This window comes from Schistocerca cancellata, chromosome 5 (genome assembly GCF_023864275.1).
Source record: "Schistocerca cancellata isolate TAMUIC-IGC-003103 chromosome 5, iqSchCanc2.1, whole genome shotgun sequence".
Lineage (NCBI taxonomy): Eukaryota > Metazoa > Arthropoda > Insecta > Orthoptera > Acrididae > Schistocerca > Schistocerca cancellata.
The window spans coordinates 62,382,946-62,403,503 of NC_064630.1; the positions used below are offsets into that span (position 1 = coordinate 62,382,946).

The 20,558-nt window shown below is 40.3% G+C and overlaps 1 protein-coding gene across 1 annotated transcript in view; it reads right to left on the reverse strand.

Moving 5' to 3' along the window:
* LOC126188906 (motile sperm domain-containing protein 2-like) overlaps positions 1-13,070 on the reverse strand; it is a 100,532-nt gene extending 87,462 nt beyond the window's left edge. Inside the window, exon 1 of the mRNA XM_049930604.1 lies at positions 12,551-13,070. Coding sequence (XP_049786561.1) covers positions 12,551-12,632 — 82 coding nt within the window. The 5' untranslated portion in view covers positions 12,633-13,070. The remainder of the gene's footprint in view (positions 1-12,550) is intronic.
* Positions 13,071-20,558: the final 7,488 nt, after the last annotated feature.

Genomic DNA, 20,558 nt, shown 5'->3' on the forward strand with positions numbered 1-20,558 from the left:
ATGGGAGTTGAACTCTGTCAAATGTCAAGAAGACAGTACGGGTTGGAACGATGTTTGTGTCAACCCTTTTCATGACTCGATGAACAGCCGTTACGCCCTGGTCAGACAGGTAGTGTTGAATTTCCTCGTCGGACAATCCATTGAGGGAGTGTGTATAAACGACCCCACACAAGGAATTTAAAGTGCGGTGCGCTTCCGCCCAGACAGGGAAGGTGTGTAGCAGTGAAGTACGCAGCAATTTTTGTGCCTGGAGGGCACTGACTGTTTCTAACAACAAGGTGCCATTTCGTAATCTGGAACAAGACTTTACAGGACCTGCAATTGCGTCGACGCCTTTCTGAATAATGAAAGGGTTGACCGCGGAGAAGTCGTGACCTTCGTCAGACCGAGAAACAACAAGGAACTGTGGCAACGATGGAAGAACTGTCTGTGGCTGAGACTCATTGAACTTACGCTTGTGAGCAGACATAGTGGAATATGAGGAAACCATTGCGGAAGGATCCCCCATGATTACCAGCGTCTCCGATGCTGCGCTCCTCCCTTGTGGGGGCCCTCTCTGAGAGCACTCCCGCCTTAGGTAATTGTTCATACCTCAGGTCACACCTCCCGAGAAATGGACGGAGGGACCAATCGGCACTTTCGGAAGGTATCAGCTCAGGTGATCACCCCTCCCTGGGCCTGGCCGTTCACAGGGTGTACATACGTGTCCTACCTGTCTACCCGGGAGGGGAATTACGCGTTACCCCGTCACCGGCTACGCATGAAAATGCGTGGGTTGGCCTTCAGACACGCACAGGGAGGAAAAAAGAGAAAGGGAAAAACAAAGAAAGGGAAAGGAAAGAAGAGGTCTCAAACGCCGCAGCGGAGAAAAGGGTAAAGAGAAGAGTTAAGGAAAGGAGAAGGACAAAGGAAGGATGAAGATGTGCAAGCAGAGAAAGCGAAGAATGTGTTACATTTTCGAGCGTCCATCTCCAGACGTAGGCACAAAACATGCTCCCAGAGGGGGAGAAAGGGAAGGAAAGAGCCGAAGGTGGGGGGGGGGGGGGGGGGGGGGGAGATGGGAGATGGGGAAGGATGCGGAAAAGGAAGGTATGCAGCCCGGAAAGGAAGGAGGGCCACATTAGCTCGGGGTCCCATGCTCGCTACACACGTATCCACAAAAGAGTTGTGGACCCCCCTGGGGGGGAGGTGCAGACAGTTTCACAGTAAACATTTGTTTTCACAACAGGAAAAGTGAGAAGGCCAAAAATGTAATGGGCATCAGCTGCACCAAAAATAATAAAAGAAGGAGAAAGAAACAATCGAGACAGTAGGTCGGTGGGCCAGCTGAGTGTTCCTCCAGGCTCTGCATGTGACGGAAGTTATGCCTCCCACAGCCATCCCACCACAGATCCATTATAGTCAAAGTGTTAAAGAGATGTTCAGCACCCACTATTCAACGAAGTGTTCCCCTAAAATGGAAACTGGGATGCAACAGAGAAAAGGGGAATGGCATCTCATTGCAATTAAAACAGAGCACAAGAGAGATGAGAAGGGCAGCTGGCAAAGGAGGTAGGTCGAGGGCACCCAGACCCAGCCTGCAACAGAAGACACCCCAATAGACCTTTCCACACCACAAAGATAGTGTAAAATATACCTGAGAATAAAAATAGTTTTCATGGAGAAAACAGAGTCAATTCAACAGTACATGACATCTCCCAATGTTAGAAGCAAAGAACCCAGGATACTAAACACAAACAGGCAGAAAGAAGGGACATTTCATCAGGAATTAGGCTTGGCAGCCAAAATGCGGGGGTAGCTCTTGACATTTTGTTTTCAGTGGTTTCAGTTTATTAAAGCGGGCAGCAGCCCATCAGATGTTACATCTCCGAGTAAGAAGAGATCTTATTTGCACCTGCAAATCTGCAACTGGGATAGTCAAAGCAAATGTTAGAAAAGTAATCACTTCTCTAGTGAAACAGTCTGCCAGTTTATTCCCTGGAATATGTATGATTTGGGACAGAGAAAGACTACAGAGCAGGCAGTACAACTAAGGTCCAAGAGGCTCTTGAATAGCAGATATCAGAGGGTGACAAGAGTAACATTGATCAATGGCCTGGAGACTGCTCACTGAATCACAACAATTAAAATGCAGTTGGGTGAGATCAGTTTAATAAGGAGAAGGGCTGTGTTAATGGCTATCAGCTCCACCATAAAAACACAGAATGTTCCTGGTAACAAACATTGTTCCTGATCTGCGGGAGATGTAGAAGCACGTCCCATCCTATCCATGCTTTTAGAGCCGTCAGTGTAAATGACAGGAGCACATTGATACTTCTGAAGAACTGAGAGGAACAGTTGTCAAAAGTCTGGGGGAAGAATTAAATTTTACGGCCCTGAAGTAGATCAGTCATAATTCATGGTCTAGGTACTATGCTACAGGGGAGTGAGGAGAGTGGGGATATGGGAAAAACACAGGGATCTTATTCTGAGGATGTTAGGCAGAGAGCCTTAAGGTGCATTCCAACTGGTACAGCTGCCGGGGCCCGGTGTCAGAGGGTTGGTTCCCTTTTATATATACATAAATAAAAGTGTGATAAGTCAGATGAAAAGGACATTGTAGGGCGAAGATTGCATAAGAAAGCAAGAGTTGGTACAATCTGAACTGAAGAGGGTTGATTCCCATTTCAGCAAGGAGACAGTATCTATAGGACTGGTCTGGACAGTGTTACTCCACAAAGATGAACTACGTCCAACAACTGCAAATCTGAAGGTGCCACTGAGCCATATGACCGTGCAACCGTAGACCAATTGGGATATGATCAGAGCTCTGTAAATATAGGGTGATCAGTGAAATCCACATCCTAAGAGGTGTGGGCAAGAAAGCAGAGGGTGTTAAGCTTCCGCATGCAGCTTGTCTTCAGTTCACAAATATGGGGCATCCAAGTCAGGTTAATATAAAAATGGAGGCTGAAAAAAATAGGATTGTGCAACAAACTTCCAAGCACTGGGCACTCAAGTAAAGTTCTAAGTCAGGATGGACTGGGTATGATGTCAGAACTGCACGAGTTCCGTTTTCACAGGTGAGAACTGGAACCACAGGAAAGGGTCCAAGTGGAGGCCATCTGGATGACTCCTTGGTATCAGCCAAAGCTAGAGTGGGAGTTGTATCAAATGCAAATTCATCAACATACAGCATGAGGGTTATCAGCAGCCTGACAAGGCCACCAGCCCATTAATGGTGATGAGGAAGAGACCAAGAATAACTTGTGGAATAGAACTGAACTAAACTAAACTCCATCCCAACAATGAATAAAAACCTGTAGGGAGCATTGAAAGCCCCAATCATGTAGGATAAGCAAAATGTGATGGTACCAAGTGGTGGTGTATGCTTTACGCAAGTAAAAAAAGACTGGAATAAGGTGTTGTCATTTAGAATAGTGCTTGATGGATTGCCACTTCCAATATAATCAAATGGTCAGTTGTGGAAAATCCCTCCTGGAAACCACACACATATATGGACAAAAGGTCCCAATATCCGCAAACCCAGCATAATCAGTGAGCAACCACCATTTCAAGCAGTTTACACAGCACACTAGTGAGGCTAACCAGTCATTAGCTGTTGACGGATGTTAAGTTTTTGTATTGCTTCAGGATTGTGACAATGATAATATCTTGCCATTGCAATGCGAAGACACCTTTCACCCAAACACAGCTGAAGACCCTGAGTAGATGGAGCCTTTGAGTAACCTCTGATTAGGAATTTAATCAGGTGAGGCCACCTCATGTGATGAGGCCAGAGCCCAAAGTAGTTCCAAAGCAGCAAAAGGTTCATTACATAAATCAGTACGGCAGGAGAAGGATTTGGAGATGCCTTGAACTTGTCATTTGTGTTCGAAAGGTAGTAATGCAAGAAGAGGACATCAACACTGACACAAAGTGGGTTGCTAGGAGTACATCAAGAACCGACAAGTAAGTACGAAGACTTCCCTATAGGAAGAGACCCGTAACAGTTGTTGATCCTTGGAAGCCCAGAAGACTATGGACTTTGGCCCACACCTGGGATGAAGGGATATATGTTCCCAGTAAGGAGACAGTGCTCCCAGCAGTCCTTCTAACTACATTTAATCAGATAGCTTGGTTTGGAGGTGAATGCACTCACTGCAAACCAATGTACATATCCCTCTAGATACTATCTTGGAACCACTACAGCACAGAAAGCACTGTAACCTTGAAGGATCAGGGAATTGTGACTGGTGAAGTGTCTCTCTTTGAGAGTGATACAGACTGCAGAACAAGATAGATTCAGTTGTTGTTCTGGTAGGTGATAGTAATACCCACTGCAGTTACACTGAATCATCACATTGGAGGTGTCCTGGATACGTGTGAAGGGCCAGGAAGACAGATCTGCCACTGGAGGGGGTGAAATCCCATCAATGAGCAATAGTTCAGAACCTGAAGATGTGGGGGAGATTTGGCACATCTGCTGTCACCAGAGTAGCCTTCTCCCCTCCTGCTCCTGTTTTGCAACTTTGGCAGTCAGTATTCATGCTGTGGATGTAGCAGCAGACATAGAGCAGGCAGCCCTGGGATGCACAGACCAGGCCTCTTTCTGCCACTGGCTGGTGTCTGACCTATCTGTGGATTTCCGAGGTGAGGGGTCTTGATTACAGTATTATAATAAAATAATAAAATAATAATAATAATGTCATTTGATTACCTGCCTTACGGCAGGTAAGGATTTCATAGCCCTCCATGCTTCTGTCCCCTACTTTCCTCATTATTTGTAATCCTCCTGTGATCTATTGATGTCATCCAGCATCGGGTATATTCTTCTGCCTTTTCCTTGCTTCCCCGGAATAAAACCTCCAACTGCCACTACCAGAAGGAAATCTCATCTCAAACTATGTCCTACCCATAGAGAGAGAGAGAGAGAGAGAGAGAGAGAGAGAGAGAGAGAGAGAGAGAGAGAGAGAGAAGTTACATGTAACACTTAGAAGGTGCCACAGGTCTACTAAAAAGATTGTTTAACCCACACTTGTCCGCCCTATTCTAGAGTATTGCTGTGCGGTGTGGGATCTGCATCAGGTGGGACTGATGGATGACATTGAAAAAGTAAAAAGATGGGCGGCTCGTTTTATATTATCGCGAAATAGGGGAGATTGTGCCACAGACATGACACGCGAATTGGAGTGGCAATCATTAAACAAAGGCTTTTTTGTTGCGACGGGATCTTCTCATGAAATTTCAATCACCAGTTTTCTCCTCCAATTGCAAAAACATTCTGCTGGTACCCGCCTACATAGGGAGAAATGATCATCTCGATAAAATAAGAGTAATCAGGGCCCACACGGAACAATTTAAGTGCTCGTTTTTTCCGTGCGCCATTCAAGAGTGGAACGGTAGAGAGAAAGCTTGAAGGTGGTTCATTGAACCCTCTGCCAGGCACTTTATTGTGAATAGCAGAGTAATCATGTAGATGTAGATGAACACCAAAATACACTGTCACAGTGCAATAAATTAATTTTATTAGATCTTGCTTTAGAAGCCATAGAAGTTTTTACATATTCTTGCTTCAAGTCTGCTGCACATCACATTCTGCAGCTCAATTGTAGTAGTGATCTACGAAGAATGACCTTGAGGATCTATAAAACAGTGAAAATGAGGAAATAACTTATTTTATGTTGCAAACCATTGTACATTTGTGTAGCATTATTTGTATTGTAGGTTTTAAAGGCTAAAGCACTTACTGACTAGACATGAAGCTAGTCTTCCTGCCTGCTACTAAGTAAATGTATATTTAAGTTTTTATTTACCTATTAAGGTCTCCCTCACATGTTTACATGTTTCTAGAATAAGAATGCAAGGGATTGGGAGGATTAAAGACTCTAGAAAATAAGAATGTATGGGAGTGGGAGGATTAAAGACCTTAGGAAGTTGGGTCTCTAGGAATCTGTCATGCTGGTGCATTACTCGTTATATCTTTATTAGGTCACCAAGATAACTGAGCTGACAATTGTGCTACCCCAGAATATAACACCAACTGTAGAGCACTGTGGTACTGGGCATGGTATGCAAATATAAAAGTGTGGAAATTTGCTTTGTGTGCAAACAAATGTAGGCTGTAGCATATTTTCTTCAATGTCACATTTGTTTCAGTTATGTGTGTCTGCCATATAAGACCATGTTGAAGCCCCATGTCTAAAAATTTTGTTTCCAATTAGGGTGTACATCCATTGGAGTTTATAATGACAGATGTTGGAGGCTTCTCCCTTTAAAAAGAAGTTCAGAGAAGTTGTTTTGGATATATTTATTATTAACTTACTGCCATCAAGCTAGTCATTTGGCTGATTTCTTGCTGTATTTATGGTTGCTTGGAATTTCCTTTATGTTTTCTCTGTAAGCTGGTGTTCGTGATTCAGTGTTAGATATGGCTAGGAAATAATGTATTATAGGAGATAAGCATCATGTTTTCACTCACACATCATCTACATTTATGTAACAGATATATAACTTGTCAATTTAGTGCAACTAAAAATTACATTTTCAGTTTTTTTCTGATTTACAGTTACCATAATTCATGGTCTTTAAACCAGATACCAGAGATTCTTAGCCTGGCTTTGCTTTGTTGCTTTTGGTCCTCTGTCACATCCAGCTGCAATAAAAGTGGTACCATCAGCATACAGAACACATTTACACAGTATGATTTTAGGTAGGTCATTAATATAAATTATAAACACCAAAGGTCCTAGCATGGAACCTTGAGGCTTCTACAAATCCAGAGCTTATATCACTACAGTAGAACAGATGCTTCCTATTTTCAAGATCAATTTGAGAAGAGAGTTCTGAATCTCTTATGCTATAGCACCTCAGTTTATCTATTAGAATCCAACGACTCACAGAGGTAACTGCCTTGTTCAGATCAATCAGTAAGGCATCAACTGATGATTTCATTTCAAATGCACTGAGGATTGCAGAAATTATATTTTCAACAGCTTTCTGTTTAGATGAATTTTCTGTGAAGCCATACTGAAAGTTTACAGTGTTCTGTTACAGGTGAAATGTTTATAAATTTATTGATACATGCAATGTTCTATTTTCAAAAGTGTTGGCACGAGAGAAATCTGGCGTTATGAACACATGACCTGTCTCCTTTCTTATGCAGGCTGGAAAATACAACTCCTATCTCCAAGGGTGTTGCAATATTTATAACACATTCCTTTGTAATGGAATCTGGAATACCATCAATTCCCAAGAGCTATTACTGTATGTGAATGATTTAATCTGGGATTGTTTCGTAGAGATAGATTGTGAGGTGGCAAGAATTCACTTTATAGTGGTTGTTTGGGCTATCTCTCTTATTATTTATTATTAGACTTTTCACATGTTTGCATGCTCCTGCCTGAAGAGATTTCCAATTTGTTGCAGGTCAGTGACACACTTGTTGTCATAGTACATAAGGCAATAACTGCAAAAAGAGCAATGTAAAATAAGACCACTAGTTCTGATTTTACACATGGGGAAATAGATAAATGACAGGAATGGGGGAAAGAAATACAGTAGAAGAAGAATGGGTAGTTCTGAGGGATGAAGTAGTGAAGGCAGCAGAGGATCAAGTAGGTAAAAAGACAAGGGCTAGTAGAAATCCTTGGGTAACAGAAGAAATATTGAATTTAATTGATGAAAGGAGAAAATATAAAAATGCAGTAAATGAAGCAGGCAGAAAGGAATACAAACATCTCAAAAATGAGATAGACAGGAAGTGCAAAATGGCTAAGCAGGGATGGCTAGGGGTCAACAGAAACCTCCGATCTTACTCGTCGGCTTTGACCCGTGACGTAAGCGTGTTGTGGTGTGTGACGTCATTACGGCGCGGAGATTGGTTTGTGATTGTGGCGTGTTTGTAGATGTCGTGTTGGTGTTTGTTGTGCCCTCTGGTGGTGTGTTCATGGTTTTCGTTTGTTTGGTGTGTTGGGGCCAGTTTGCTGTTGCTCAGTGGTGAGTGCTGTGTTCGTGGTATTGAAGCGGAATTTGTATTAGTGAGTTAACGGTTTTGTGTGATGGTTAATGTAATGATAATTGCTGTACGTCGGGTGAGTTTGTTATTGAGTGTATTCGGTTGTGGTTTTTTGTTCAGGAATGGATATGAAAGACCGCATGAATAGTGCTCGGTTGAGGGCGATGATGGGCGAGACACCGTTAGAGCTGATCAAATTTCTACAGCTATGTTTGTTTGCTATGGTTTGTGGTGTTTTTTGATTTTTGTATTGGTGGATGGGATCGGGAGATTCTGTTGAGCTATATAGGTCAAGGGAAGTGTTCGATCCTAATTTATGGGATCGGGAGCTGTTGTAGATGTATGTAGGTTTAAGGGAAGTGTTTGTTTGCTATGGTTTGTGGTGTTTTTTGAGTTTTGTATTGGGGGATGTGATCGGGAGGTTCTGTTGAGCTATATAGGTCAAGGGAAGTGTTCGATCCCAATTTATGGGATCGGGAGTTACTGTAGATCTATATAGGTCAAGGGAAGTGTCTGATTCCGGATAAGAATGTGTTTTTTGGTATTTGGTCAGTTTTGTGATGTCGATTTTTTCGTCGTTTTGCGTGGTGTTGTATGGCGGTCGGTGGCTACATTTGTGTATATTTAGTTTCTCCCCACCCAAAAACCCCCAATTTCCCACGCTTGTCCCGTTAGATTCATTAGGCTTTTTGTGAAACCTGTGTTATTTCAGTGTTGCGATGTTTTTATATCCGCCATATTGGAATTGTCGTTTATGGTCGTTTCCGCCATATTTGTGACGTCATGGGTCAAAGCCGACGGGTAAGATCGGACGCTTCTGTATTTCCATGGCTAGAGGACAAATGTAAGGCTGTAGAGGCTTATCTCACTAGGGGGAAGATAGATACTGCCTACAGGAAAATTAAAGAGACCTTTGGAGATAAGAGAACCACTTGTATGAACATCAAGAGCTCAGATGGAAACCCAGTTCTAAGCAAAGAAGGGAAAGCAGAAAGGTGGAAGGAGTATATAGAGGGTCTATACAAGGGCGATGTACTTGAGGACAATATTATGGAAATGGAAGAGGATGTAGATGAAGATGAAATGGGAGATATGATACTGCGTGAAGAGTTTCACAGAGCACTGAAAGACCTGAGTCGAAACAAGGCCCCCAGAGTAGACAACATTCCATTGGAACTACTGACGGCCTTGGGAGAGCCAGTCCTGACAAAACTCTACCATCTGGTGAGCAAGATGTATGAAACAGGCGAAATACCCTCAGACTTCAAGAAGAATATAATAATTCCAATCCCAAAGAAAACAGGTGTTGACAGATGTGAAAATTACCGAACAATCAGTTTAATAAGCCACAACTGCAAAATACTAACACGAATTCTTTGCAGACGAATGGAAAAACTAGTAGAAGCCGACCTCGGTGAAGATCAGTTTGGATTCCGTAGAAATACTGGAACACGTGAGGCAATACTGACCTTACGACTTATGTTAGAAGAAAGATCAAGGAAAGGCAAACCTACGTTTCTAGCATTTGTAGACTTAGAGAAAGCTTTTGACAATGTTGACTGGAATACTCTCTTTCAAATTCTAAAGGTGGCAGGGGTAAAATACAGGGAGCGAAAGGCTATTTACAATTTGTACAGAAACCAGATGGCAGTTATAAGAGTCGAGGGACATGAAAGGGAAGCAGTGGTTGGGAAGGGAGTAAGACAGGGTTGTAGCCTCTCCCCGATGTTATTCAATCTGTATATTGAGCAAGCAGTAAAGGAAACAAAAGAAAAATTCGGAGTAGGTATTAAAATCCATGGAGAAGAAATAAAAACTCTGAGGTTCGCCGATGACATTGTAATTCTGTCAGAGACAGCAAAGGCCTTGGAAGAGCAGTTGAACGGAATGGATGGTTTCTTGAAGGGAGGAAATAAGATGAACATCAACAAAAGCAAAACGAGGATAATGGAATGTAGTCGAATTAATTCGGGTGATGTTGAGGGAATTAGATTAGGAAATGAGACACTTAAAGTAGTAAAGGAGTTTTGCTATTTGGGGAGCAAAATAACTGATGATGGTCGAAGTAGAGAGGATATAAAATGTAGACTGGCAATGGCAAGGAAAGCATTTCTGAAGAAGAGAAATTTGTTAACATGGAGTATAGATGTAAGTGTCAGGAAGTCGTTTCTGAAAGTATTTGTATGGAGTGTAGCCATGTATGGAAGTGAAACATGGACGATAAATAGTTTGGACAAGAAGAGAATAGATGCTTTCGAAATGTGGTGCTACAGAAGAATGCTGAAGATTAGATGGGTAGATCACATAACTAATGAGGAAGTATTGAATAGGATTGGGGAGAAGAGAAGTTTGTGGCACAACTTGACCAGAAGAAGGGATTTGTTGGTAGGACATGTTCTGAGGCATCAAGGGATCACCAATTTAGTATTGTAGGGCAGCGTGGAAGGTAAAAATCGTAGGGGGAGACCAAGAGATGAATACACTAAGCAGATTCAGAAGGATGTAGGTTGCAGTAGGTACTGGGAGATGAAACAGCTTTCACAGGATAGAGTAGCATGGAGAGCTGCATCAAACCAGTCTCAGGACTGAAGACCGCAACAACAACAGCAAAGGTCATGCAATATAATTTAAACAAAAAATTTCTGACGAGAATATAAGAACATCTACCTATAAATGGGGATACTTTTTGGGTGGGAAAGACATTATGTAGGCCTACATGTTTTATAGAACCGAAGTAGTCTTAATAATCTGAAATGAGAGAATGTTCTAATTTCTAATGGGTGGGTTGGAAAGGTGAGATCCCATAATAATAAGTCTGCTGCCTATATCCCACTCTTGTCAGTTTATAACTGATGCATATGATAATGTGCTGAGCAAAGGATGGAGGGTCAAAAACAAGAGAGCAGAATATGGTATCTGTGATGTGCTGATGTCAGCCTATTTTCTCGGTACGCTACGAAATAACTCAAGAAGTTATGGAAACAGTAGTCCATCTTAAATCCTTATGAAACACACAATGTTAGAAAAACAAAAATTATGCAAACAGGGGGACAAAAATAATGTTGAATGGAAAAAAACCTTGAAAGCAAATACTACATAGGATGTAAAGCACTGAATGAATGGGAATATCTACCAGAAATAAAGATAGCAATGCAAAGTAGACAAAAAATTATCTTTAAAAAATGAAGTATTTTTCAGCAATATTCCATTCACTCCAAGAGAACCACTGAAAAATGTTTTGTTTGGAGGTTTCAGTTATTTTGCAGGAAGTCTGACCCTGAGCATATATGGTAGGCAAAAGCCATCTTAAGATGAAGCTAGGCAAAAAATGGAAGAGGAAATGTGTTAGCAAAGTGAGAAATGAAATGCAACCACATAGTGAGAGAAGGCAAGCAGTTACTGGTGGTAATAAAAAAGAAAGGATGACGATGAGGCAAATTCTGCATGGACATGGCATCATTAAGAATTATGTAGCATAAGAATTCTTAGAAAGGATAAGGACAGCAAAACGTCTAAGGATTCACCTTGTAGTTAATTAGTTTCATGTCTCTTGGATCATTTTGTAAGTAAATGGTAGCCTAATGACATGGACCAAGTCATTTTTCATTCACATCGCAAATGATCTGAAGGAATTTTGCAACTACAGAGAACTGAAAAATAAAGCAAAGTAGCATAAGATACAGAGAAGGAAGTATAATCTGTTATCTTCATTAGAAATTATTTGTTACACTAACTTATGAAATTAGTTTCTTATAGGGTCTTCTTTCCGTTAATGTGAACTTGGACTTGTTACATGTCAATGGAATCTCCATAATTGATGAGATCAAAGACACATCGTACCTGAACAATTGGTGCTCATTATATTCTGAAATTCTGTAGTGATAGGTTGAAACAGCCAAGTTTCAGGAAGATCGTCTTTCGTCATATTTTGTAAGATTTTACATTTTCCCTCAGAGAATGCTAACTCGTGTAATTAGGTTCAGTCCACAATAAGATAACGGCACAAGTGGGCCTACTAGACGTGAATGCAGTCTGATAGAGGCTAGTCTAAGACCATGTCTTAACTCTGCACTGAAACCTCATATTAATAAAGTAAATTATTCACTTTTCATATGACTAATCAAATAAACCTGCAATAACAGTTCGTACAACCGTAGGGCCTAAAGCCTCGCTTGGAATCAGATAATTTATAAACAGGGCTGGGGGCACTTAAATAGTGTTTTCCCGTCTGTCACTCTTCCAGCAATTTATTTACGGGCTTAACTGTCATATGTAACTTCTATAACTAAAACTTCAGCAATTACAGAACTATCAATAGTTATATTTTTTCGAACTTTGCGGAAAATTAGTTTTGTGTGTTAAAGGCAGCGCAAGATGAATGATGACAGGAACAATACAATTAAAAACTTGAGTTGCCTGGGTCATACCAAAGTGTAAGGCTTGCGATAAAATTTCAATCTATTTAAAACTCTAAAACGAAGTGAGTATTAAAGACTAAAGATAAGTAAGCATTGGCGCTTACAAGAATCTTTCACTATTCATACTGGTTATTACCTGGATCAGGTGCTCCTTCGCTCTCTAGCTTCTGTAGGAACCTCGCTCGCAGACTAGCTATCTGCTGATCTATTTGAACCATGCTGTAATAATTTTAGCAACAACAATGTATACGACTGTCACACAGCTCACAAGCTCCGAGACACTTACGTTTCTTCATGCACTTGACCTTTGACTGATATCACTCACAGCAAGTACTGACGCGTCCACTTCAAATTCGTCCCAACAAACTACGCTCACACGACAAGTCAGGCCAGGGAAGTTCTAACTACAACAAAAGCCATGCCGCCCCACATACACAGGAGACATTTGAAGTGACATTTGTTCCGGCATAACTACGGCGCCGAATCCAAAGATAAGTACAGTAGGCATACTTCCCGACAATCTCTTCCAGGTAAATTAAATGAATTTTTTGGGGTCATAGCTCTTCGAATGTTTTGTAACTGTTAGTTATAATAGTGAACAACATCACACCATGCTTCCTACAGGTCTTCGAAGAATACTGTAAGCCACTTATAAAACTGAAACGTATGGAAAAGTAGCACTTTTTTTTTTTTTTTTTTTTACAAGTCTGCGAATTTTCATCCAGCTTTTATGTGTAAAGTGCAAGTCACTGTAAATTATTAGTTTTGCGTGCATTCCCGAAACGAGAAATAAGTCGACTGTAGGACATACGTGGATTATTCATTTAAAATTGTTTCCTTCTATTACGTCGATAATTTTCAGGAGGTTTACTACTGTATATATTTCTACAAGAAATGAAGTGATAACATGACGTAGATCCAGCATACAACAACATTATTCCAGTATTGCAGTTAAAGTGTTACGTAAGCAATCTTCTTCGTACACAATTTGTAATTCTCATGAACGTCTGTAAGTATTTGGTACGCATCGCTCCTTTCGGGCAAAGACACGAAAGACTGACTCCAATTGTAACTCGTTCATTCTGAAGTCATCTGTTAGCACAAAAGGCTTTCGTAAAATGTCACTGAGTTCACAGTTAGCTACATCTACCAAAAGTCTTTCTCATTTCTGCCTATTATCCGTAGCGTGTTCTCGGATGACGTTAATCATAGATTTATTTGTTTATGTCTCTCTCTAAATCGTTGTTGTACAAGACATGCACATGATAAGGCATACATAAAAAAATGTTCTCTGTAGTCTGGAAAAGTATAAAGGTAGAAATGAAATAATCCAACAAGTTCTTAATACATCTCAGAAGCAGTTCTGGTTCTATCATGCTTCCAAAAGCACAACCAAATTTACTTTTGAATCGATCCAACAGGATACTCTTTGTATGTGGAAACGCGGCTTAATCTTCGTATCTGTATATACCTCCTGGCCGGAATAAAACGATCCTTCCCAACTGTCAACAAAACAAAACCTCTGCATTCCGATTACACGTTCCGTATGGATTTTTTTTATTTAGTGAGAGTCTACATATCACAAATTAAAAAAAAATTCAAAATTTAAACTAATTACAAATCAAACAGAGCTTTATGTTTCGTGTTTAGAAATTGATAGTAATTATCATAATGAAGGCCATTTTGCTCCATATTTCGGTACGTCTAGTCTCACAGTGTGTTTTAGACCCAAAAACAAGTACAAGTCAACCGTATAGCGCAATGGATGTTCCAATCACGCCTGCTGCCAATCTTGTAGTGGTTGGTATTCTACTCGGGTCCAAACGTTGGATATGGCGCTGGCATGGACTCTGCAGAACCTGACAGCAATTACTTCACAAGCCATTCTTCAAATGATTCTATCAAATTTTACTGATTCCAGTTGTTTCTTTTTTTTGGCACTGGAACTACTTACTAAGGACACTGGTCAAAAAATTAGTCTCCAACAGGAGACATCAAGCTGATACTGGGCATTTGGCCTTGATAATGGCTGAGGAAGAGAACCCATAAGTTTTTTCAGGTCTAAGCTGAAGTCAGTCACTGACGATTAGATGTGTCCGACTTCCGGGGATGTTGGCTGCTAGATTAGATTAGATTAGATTAGATTAGATTAATCCTAGTTCCTTGGATCATGAATACGATATTTCGTAATGATGTGGAACGAGTCGAATTTTCCAATACATGACATAATTAGGTTAATTTAACAACATACTTAAGTTAATATAACAACTTTATTCTTTTGTGTGTTTTTTTTTATTTTTCTTTATTTTTTATTTTTATTTTTTTTTATTTTTTTTTTTTTATTTTTTAATATTTCTTTTCTTAATTTATATCTAAAAATTCCTCTATGGAGTAGAAGGAATTGTCATTCAGAAATTCTTTTAATTTCTTCTTAAATACTTGTTGGTTATCTGTCAGACTTTTGATACTATTTGGTAAGTGACCGAAGACTTTAGTGCCAGTATAATTCACCCCTTTCTGTGCCAAAGTTAGATTTAATCTTGAATAGTGAAGATCATCCTTTCTCCTAGTATTGTAGTTATGCACACTGCTATTACTTTTGAATTGGGTTTGGTTGTTAATCACAAATTTCATAAGAGAGTATATATACTGAGAAGCTACTGTGAATATCCCTAGATCCTTAAATAAATGTCTGCAGGATGATCTTGGGTGGACTCCAGCTATTATTCTGATTACACGCTTTTGTGCAATAAATACTTTATTCCTCAGTGATGAATTACCCCAAAATATGATGCCATATGAAAGCAATGAGTGAAAATAGGCGTAGTAAGCTAATTTACTAAGATGTTTATCACCAAAATTTGCAATGACCCTTATTGCATAAGTAGCTGAACTCAAACGTTTCAGCAGATCATCAATGTGTTTCTTCCAGTTTAATCTCTCATCAATGGACATACCTAAAAATTTGGAATATTCTACCTTAGCTATATGCTTCTGATTAAGGTCTATATTTATTAATGGCGTCATACCATTCACTGTACGGAACTGTATGTACTGTGTCTTATCAAAATTCAGTGAGAGTCCGTTTACAAGGAACCACTTAGTAATTTTCTGAAAGACAGTATTGACAATTTCATCAGATAATTCTTGTTTCTCAGGTGTGATTACTATACTTGTATCATCAGCAAAGAGAACTAACTTTGCCTCTTCATGAATATAGAATGGCAAGTCATTAATATATAATAAGAACAATAAAGGACCCAAGACTGACCCTTGTGGAACCCCATTCTTGATAGTTCCCCAGTTTGAGGAATGTGCTGATCTTTGCATGTTACGAGAACTACTTATTTCAACTTTCTGCACTCTTCCAGTTAGGTACGAATTAAACCATTTGTGCACTGTCCCACTCATGCCACAATACTTGAGCTTGTCTAGCAGAATTTCATGATTTACACAATCAAAAGCCTTTGAGAGATCACAAAAAATCCCAATGGGTGGTTTTCGGTTATTCAGATCATTCAAAATTTGACTGGTGAAAGCATATATGGCATTTTCTGTTGAAAAACCTTTCTGGAAACCAAACTGACATTTTGTTAGTACTTCATTTTTACAGATATGTGAAGCTACTCTTGAATACATTACTTTCTCAAAAATTTTGGATAAAGCTGTTAGAAGGGAGATTGGACGGTAATTGTTGACATCAGATCTATCCCCCTTTTTATGCAAAGGTATAACAATAGCATATTTCAGTCTATCAGGGAAAATGCCCTGTTCCAGAGAGCTATTACACAGGTGGCTGAGAATCTTACTTATCTGTTGAGAACAAGCTTTTAGTATTTTGCTGGAAATGCCATCAATTCCATGTGAGTTTTTGCTTTTAAGCAAGTTTATTATTTTCTTAATTTCAGAGGGAGAAGTGGGTGAGATTTCAATTGTATCAAATTGCATAGGTATGGCCTCTTCCATTAACAGCCTAGCATCTTCTAATGAACACCTGGATCCTACTATATCCACAACATTTAGAAAATGATTATTAAAAATATTTTCAACTTCTGACTTTTTGTTCGTAAAGCTTTCATTCAATTTGATGGTAATACTGTCTTCCTCTGCTCTTGGTTGACCTGTTTCTCTTCTAATAATATTCCAAATATTTTACTAGCTATTCCAAATAGTGTAGAACATTTTCCAACGGATTAAGACAGTGATTTATCGGGTCAGTAGAGGTACGATAGGGTGTGTGAGTCTTTGTCAACTTGTGGACGAATGCGCGCAGCCTGCGAACACAGCTGTTGCCATGTGGGCAGGTGGCAGTGTCCCCAGCAAACTCATAATGAGAAGGTAGTAGAAAGGGCAACAATTGGTCGCCTAAAATCTAAAATAGCTATCCTGCTTCATATTCACGATAGCTGAATGAATTTAACCAAGTCATGGTACGAAAAACAACTGACTGGCTGTCGTTGTACTCAGTACCCTGTGTCATTTGAAAAGAGGCAAAGTCGTGACTCATCGAACCACACTACACTCCTCCAGTCAGCTACTGTCCATTTCGTGTGTTTTTTGGCCGATTGAAGATGTGCTGTTTAATGTGTCACTGAGAGCAATGGCCTTTTTCAAGAAACTCAACTCCAAATATCCATTGCTTGTTCCTTCACAATGATCGTTCAGAAACTCGTTCAGATAGTACCTGCATCCACAGACAGCAGCAGTTCCTGTTGGGGAATTGACAAGAGGTGACCTTCATCTCTTGTCTTTATTGGTTAGTATCTTCTTGTGCACACTATTAATTTGCTGTATTAAGTGTCTGCAAATGATACATCATTCCTTGAGAGTCACCCTAGAGATTCTTCACTGATTCATCAACAAATTGGACAGCTTTATTCATAGTATGGTCATGGACACATCCAAAAATTGAATTTTCAAATTTTATTGTCGTTTACACTATTTTGTAGGGTCTGTGTTTTACAGTGATCTCTGCCTGCCTGGAGCGGACATGCAAGCATGTTTGATGGAACAGACATTGCTACAGTCAATAGTTGTATGAAATAGAGGAAATGTATTCTTAATTGCAAATACGGCTAGACTTCAGTGGCATAAATTATTGGTGACATGTGAAAGGCACCTGCTCGTGTAAAGCAGAGAATTTGGGTTCGAGGTCCAGTCCAGCACAAATTTTCATACGTCAACAATAAACTGAATAAAGGTATAAATGTGAGGTAATGTGATATGTGAATATTCATAACTGTGAATACATTTTTTTCCTATTTTTAACACTCTGTCATTCATGAACCAGTAAAGCTACCATTGCCTAGTTATATTTTATTTCTCTCTTTGAGACCCTTTCACACTATTATGTGACTGTATGGGTTCCTACATTTTCATTCACTATGTTTACATGAGACACAACCTCTGGAAGACGAAAACCGATTTTTCGTTGTAATGTTTACATGACAAGGCCTGAAGCGGTTTTGCTAGATCGATCTAGTATGGCGTCTGGATCAGCTCTTCCAGTTTCTATTGTAATAATCAGAATGGCTATTTCTTTTCAGTTGAATATTAGACATAGACAGCTTCGTGCTCAGTCTAATATTTCTACTCATCCTTCATTGCACAAAAAGTCACTCTGTCCAAATTAGACGAAAATTTTTAAAGCAAAACGTAAGCTGACAAGCCAAACGATTTTCCGTTTACGTGGGAGCCAAAATAGATTGTGGAAGTGGAAATCCGGCAGCTGGAACTACACTTCCAGAAGAGTTATTGGAATGTTTATACGACCAAACAGAAGATAGTTTATGAAATCCGTTTTGGGAACTCCATGCAAACATAGTGGTAGTACTTTTTGTTCTTACAGGAGCTCTCCAGTCTGGCTCACATCACACAGTCAGCATGAAGATAATGGCAATGGTGGTCATTTCTGGTACCTGTTGCCAACATCTGTCTTTCTGTCTTCTGTCCTTCTATCTTGGTTGGCGTCTCTGTCTGCCTGTCAACTTTGGACACATACGATTTGGTTCCTGCCACCTGCGTCTTCTCATCTCAATCACCTCCTCATTTCTGTTGTGCACACTGTCTGTCAGGCAGATGATTGTGAGTGCCGCCACACTCCCCCACTCAGCCGGGTGGGCCCTATTCGTGTTCACAAGCATAACCCTGAAGGCTTACACTATGCACCATCTCATAGCTCTCACATTGTGTCAGAATTGTTTGACAAACATTCTGAGGACATGATGAACCTTGTGTGAAATTTGCATTTTAACCCTAGCTGTGAATAGTTTCAATGAGCTAGTAATGTAATTTTCCTGATCTGCTAGTTTAATTCATATAGATAACTTGCTGCATTTTTCTCTTGCACCTTCTGGTTATAAAAAGTATATGTATCCAGGTTAGATATGTATTACATTTTTTGTATTCCATGAATTCTGTAGAAACTAATGTATGAGATGTGGAAAGCATTCAAAGACGTACATTTTATTAAAATGTAGTACAATAAAATGAGTTAATTTATGAAAGATTGTTGTTGTACATTGATAAAGTTAATTATAAAATAACTGAAAATATGAATTTTAATAGTTTCTGTGGAGATACTGTTGAATGGAGTACAACGAATTTCTCAATAAAAGTTCATTTATTCAGCCGTGCATCCTGTTTGGTGTAACACATTTAATATCTTCTGGCAGGTTATTGAAAACATATGTACCCTTGCTGTAGAATTCTCTGATATTCACTCGGGTCATGTCATAAGTTTCTTAAGGTATTTTTGTAAAAAGATTTGCTGCCACCCTCAGGTGCTTCCTGCTGACTGCTGCTCTGGTCTTGTTGGCATCCTATATATGTTGGCCGTTATCTCCTCCATCACTACTCTCTTCTCACTGTCTGTGCAACAACTGTGATGGGTGATGGCAGTGATGGGGATGGAGATGCCCGGCTGTGGATTATGGTCTCCATTGTCTGCACTATCGTCTTCGGTTGCGGTCCTTACTGTAGTGCAATGCTTTTCTTTTTCTGTGTTCAGTGCAAGAAAGCCTACAAACACTGATGTGTATCTACATGCTTCCAATAGTCGTCACAACTCCCTGCGATCCATCTGCGACCAAGACAGGCTTTCAACTGAACACAAGCACCTGTGTACAACATTCTGAATGAAAGGCTGCAGCAGCTAGTGGATAAGGCGTGCATTTAGACAGGATGTTGCTTAACAACAGCAGGAAGAAAATGAGGAGCACAGATCACTAGTATGCATCCCGTTTGTCGGTAATTATTCCAGTAAGTTGGGAGAACACTGTAGCGACACAATGTTAAATGTATATTTTGTCCAATCGTACCCCCTCCCCAGCCACACCTTGACACTACTAGGTCCAGTAGCAGACAGCCTAGGCCTTCAGACACCAGGCATCTACCAAATCCCCTGCTAATGTGGCAATGCATTAACTGAAGAAATTGTATACACAGTAGAAGAGAGGTACCGTAAGTATAGATGCCACACTGAATTGCGCCAGACCACCAATCAGCTGTGGATGACGATAGTACAAAATCTGGCCATACTACAGATTACTAGAAAACCAAGGCAGGTAGGCTACCCTCCTCCTCATGGGATTGCATCAACACTGAGGCCACTGAAAATAGCGTCCAAGACAGTCCGATTAGCAAAGTTAATGGTCCACAACTGAGTCACAAGTGGAATCATGCACTGAACCGAGAAAAAGCAAAGCATTCCCATACAATGAGATCTGCACCTGACAACGATAATATGGACACTGCAGACCACAGTTCACAGCCATGTGTCACCACCTCCACCACTGCCATATCCCACTGCGGTGGCTGAATGGATAGCGATAGGAGTGAAGTGATGTCAGAGGTAATGGCCATTGTACCTAAGACGCCAACAAGAGCAGAGCAGCAGTCATCAGGAACCACCTGAAAATGGCAACGACGCTATTTGTCAAAATATCGCGGAGAACTTACAGCTTAACCCAGGTGGACACCCAAGAATTCTACAAGTTAGAAATACAATGAAAAAATCTCATGTCGAGTACATGTACCCAAGTTTACAACTCCTTTCAGTGATAAAGGTAACTCCTTGAAGCCTCTGTAGAGGTTATTTCTGGTCCTAGAGCTGTATTCATGGTTTTTACTGATAATGAGAAAAG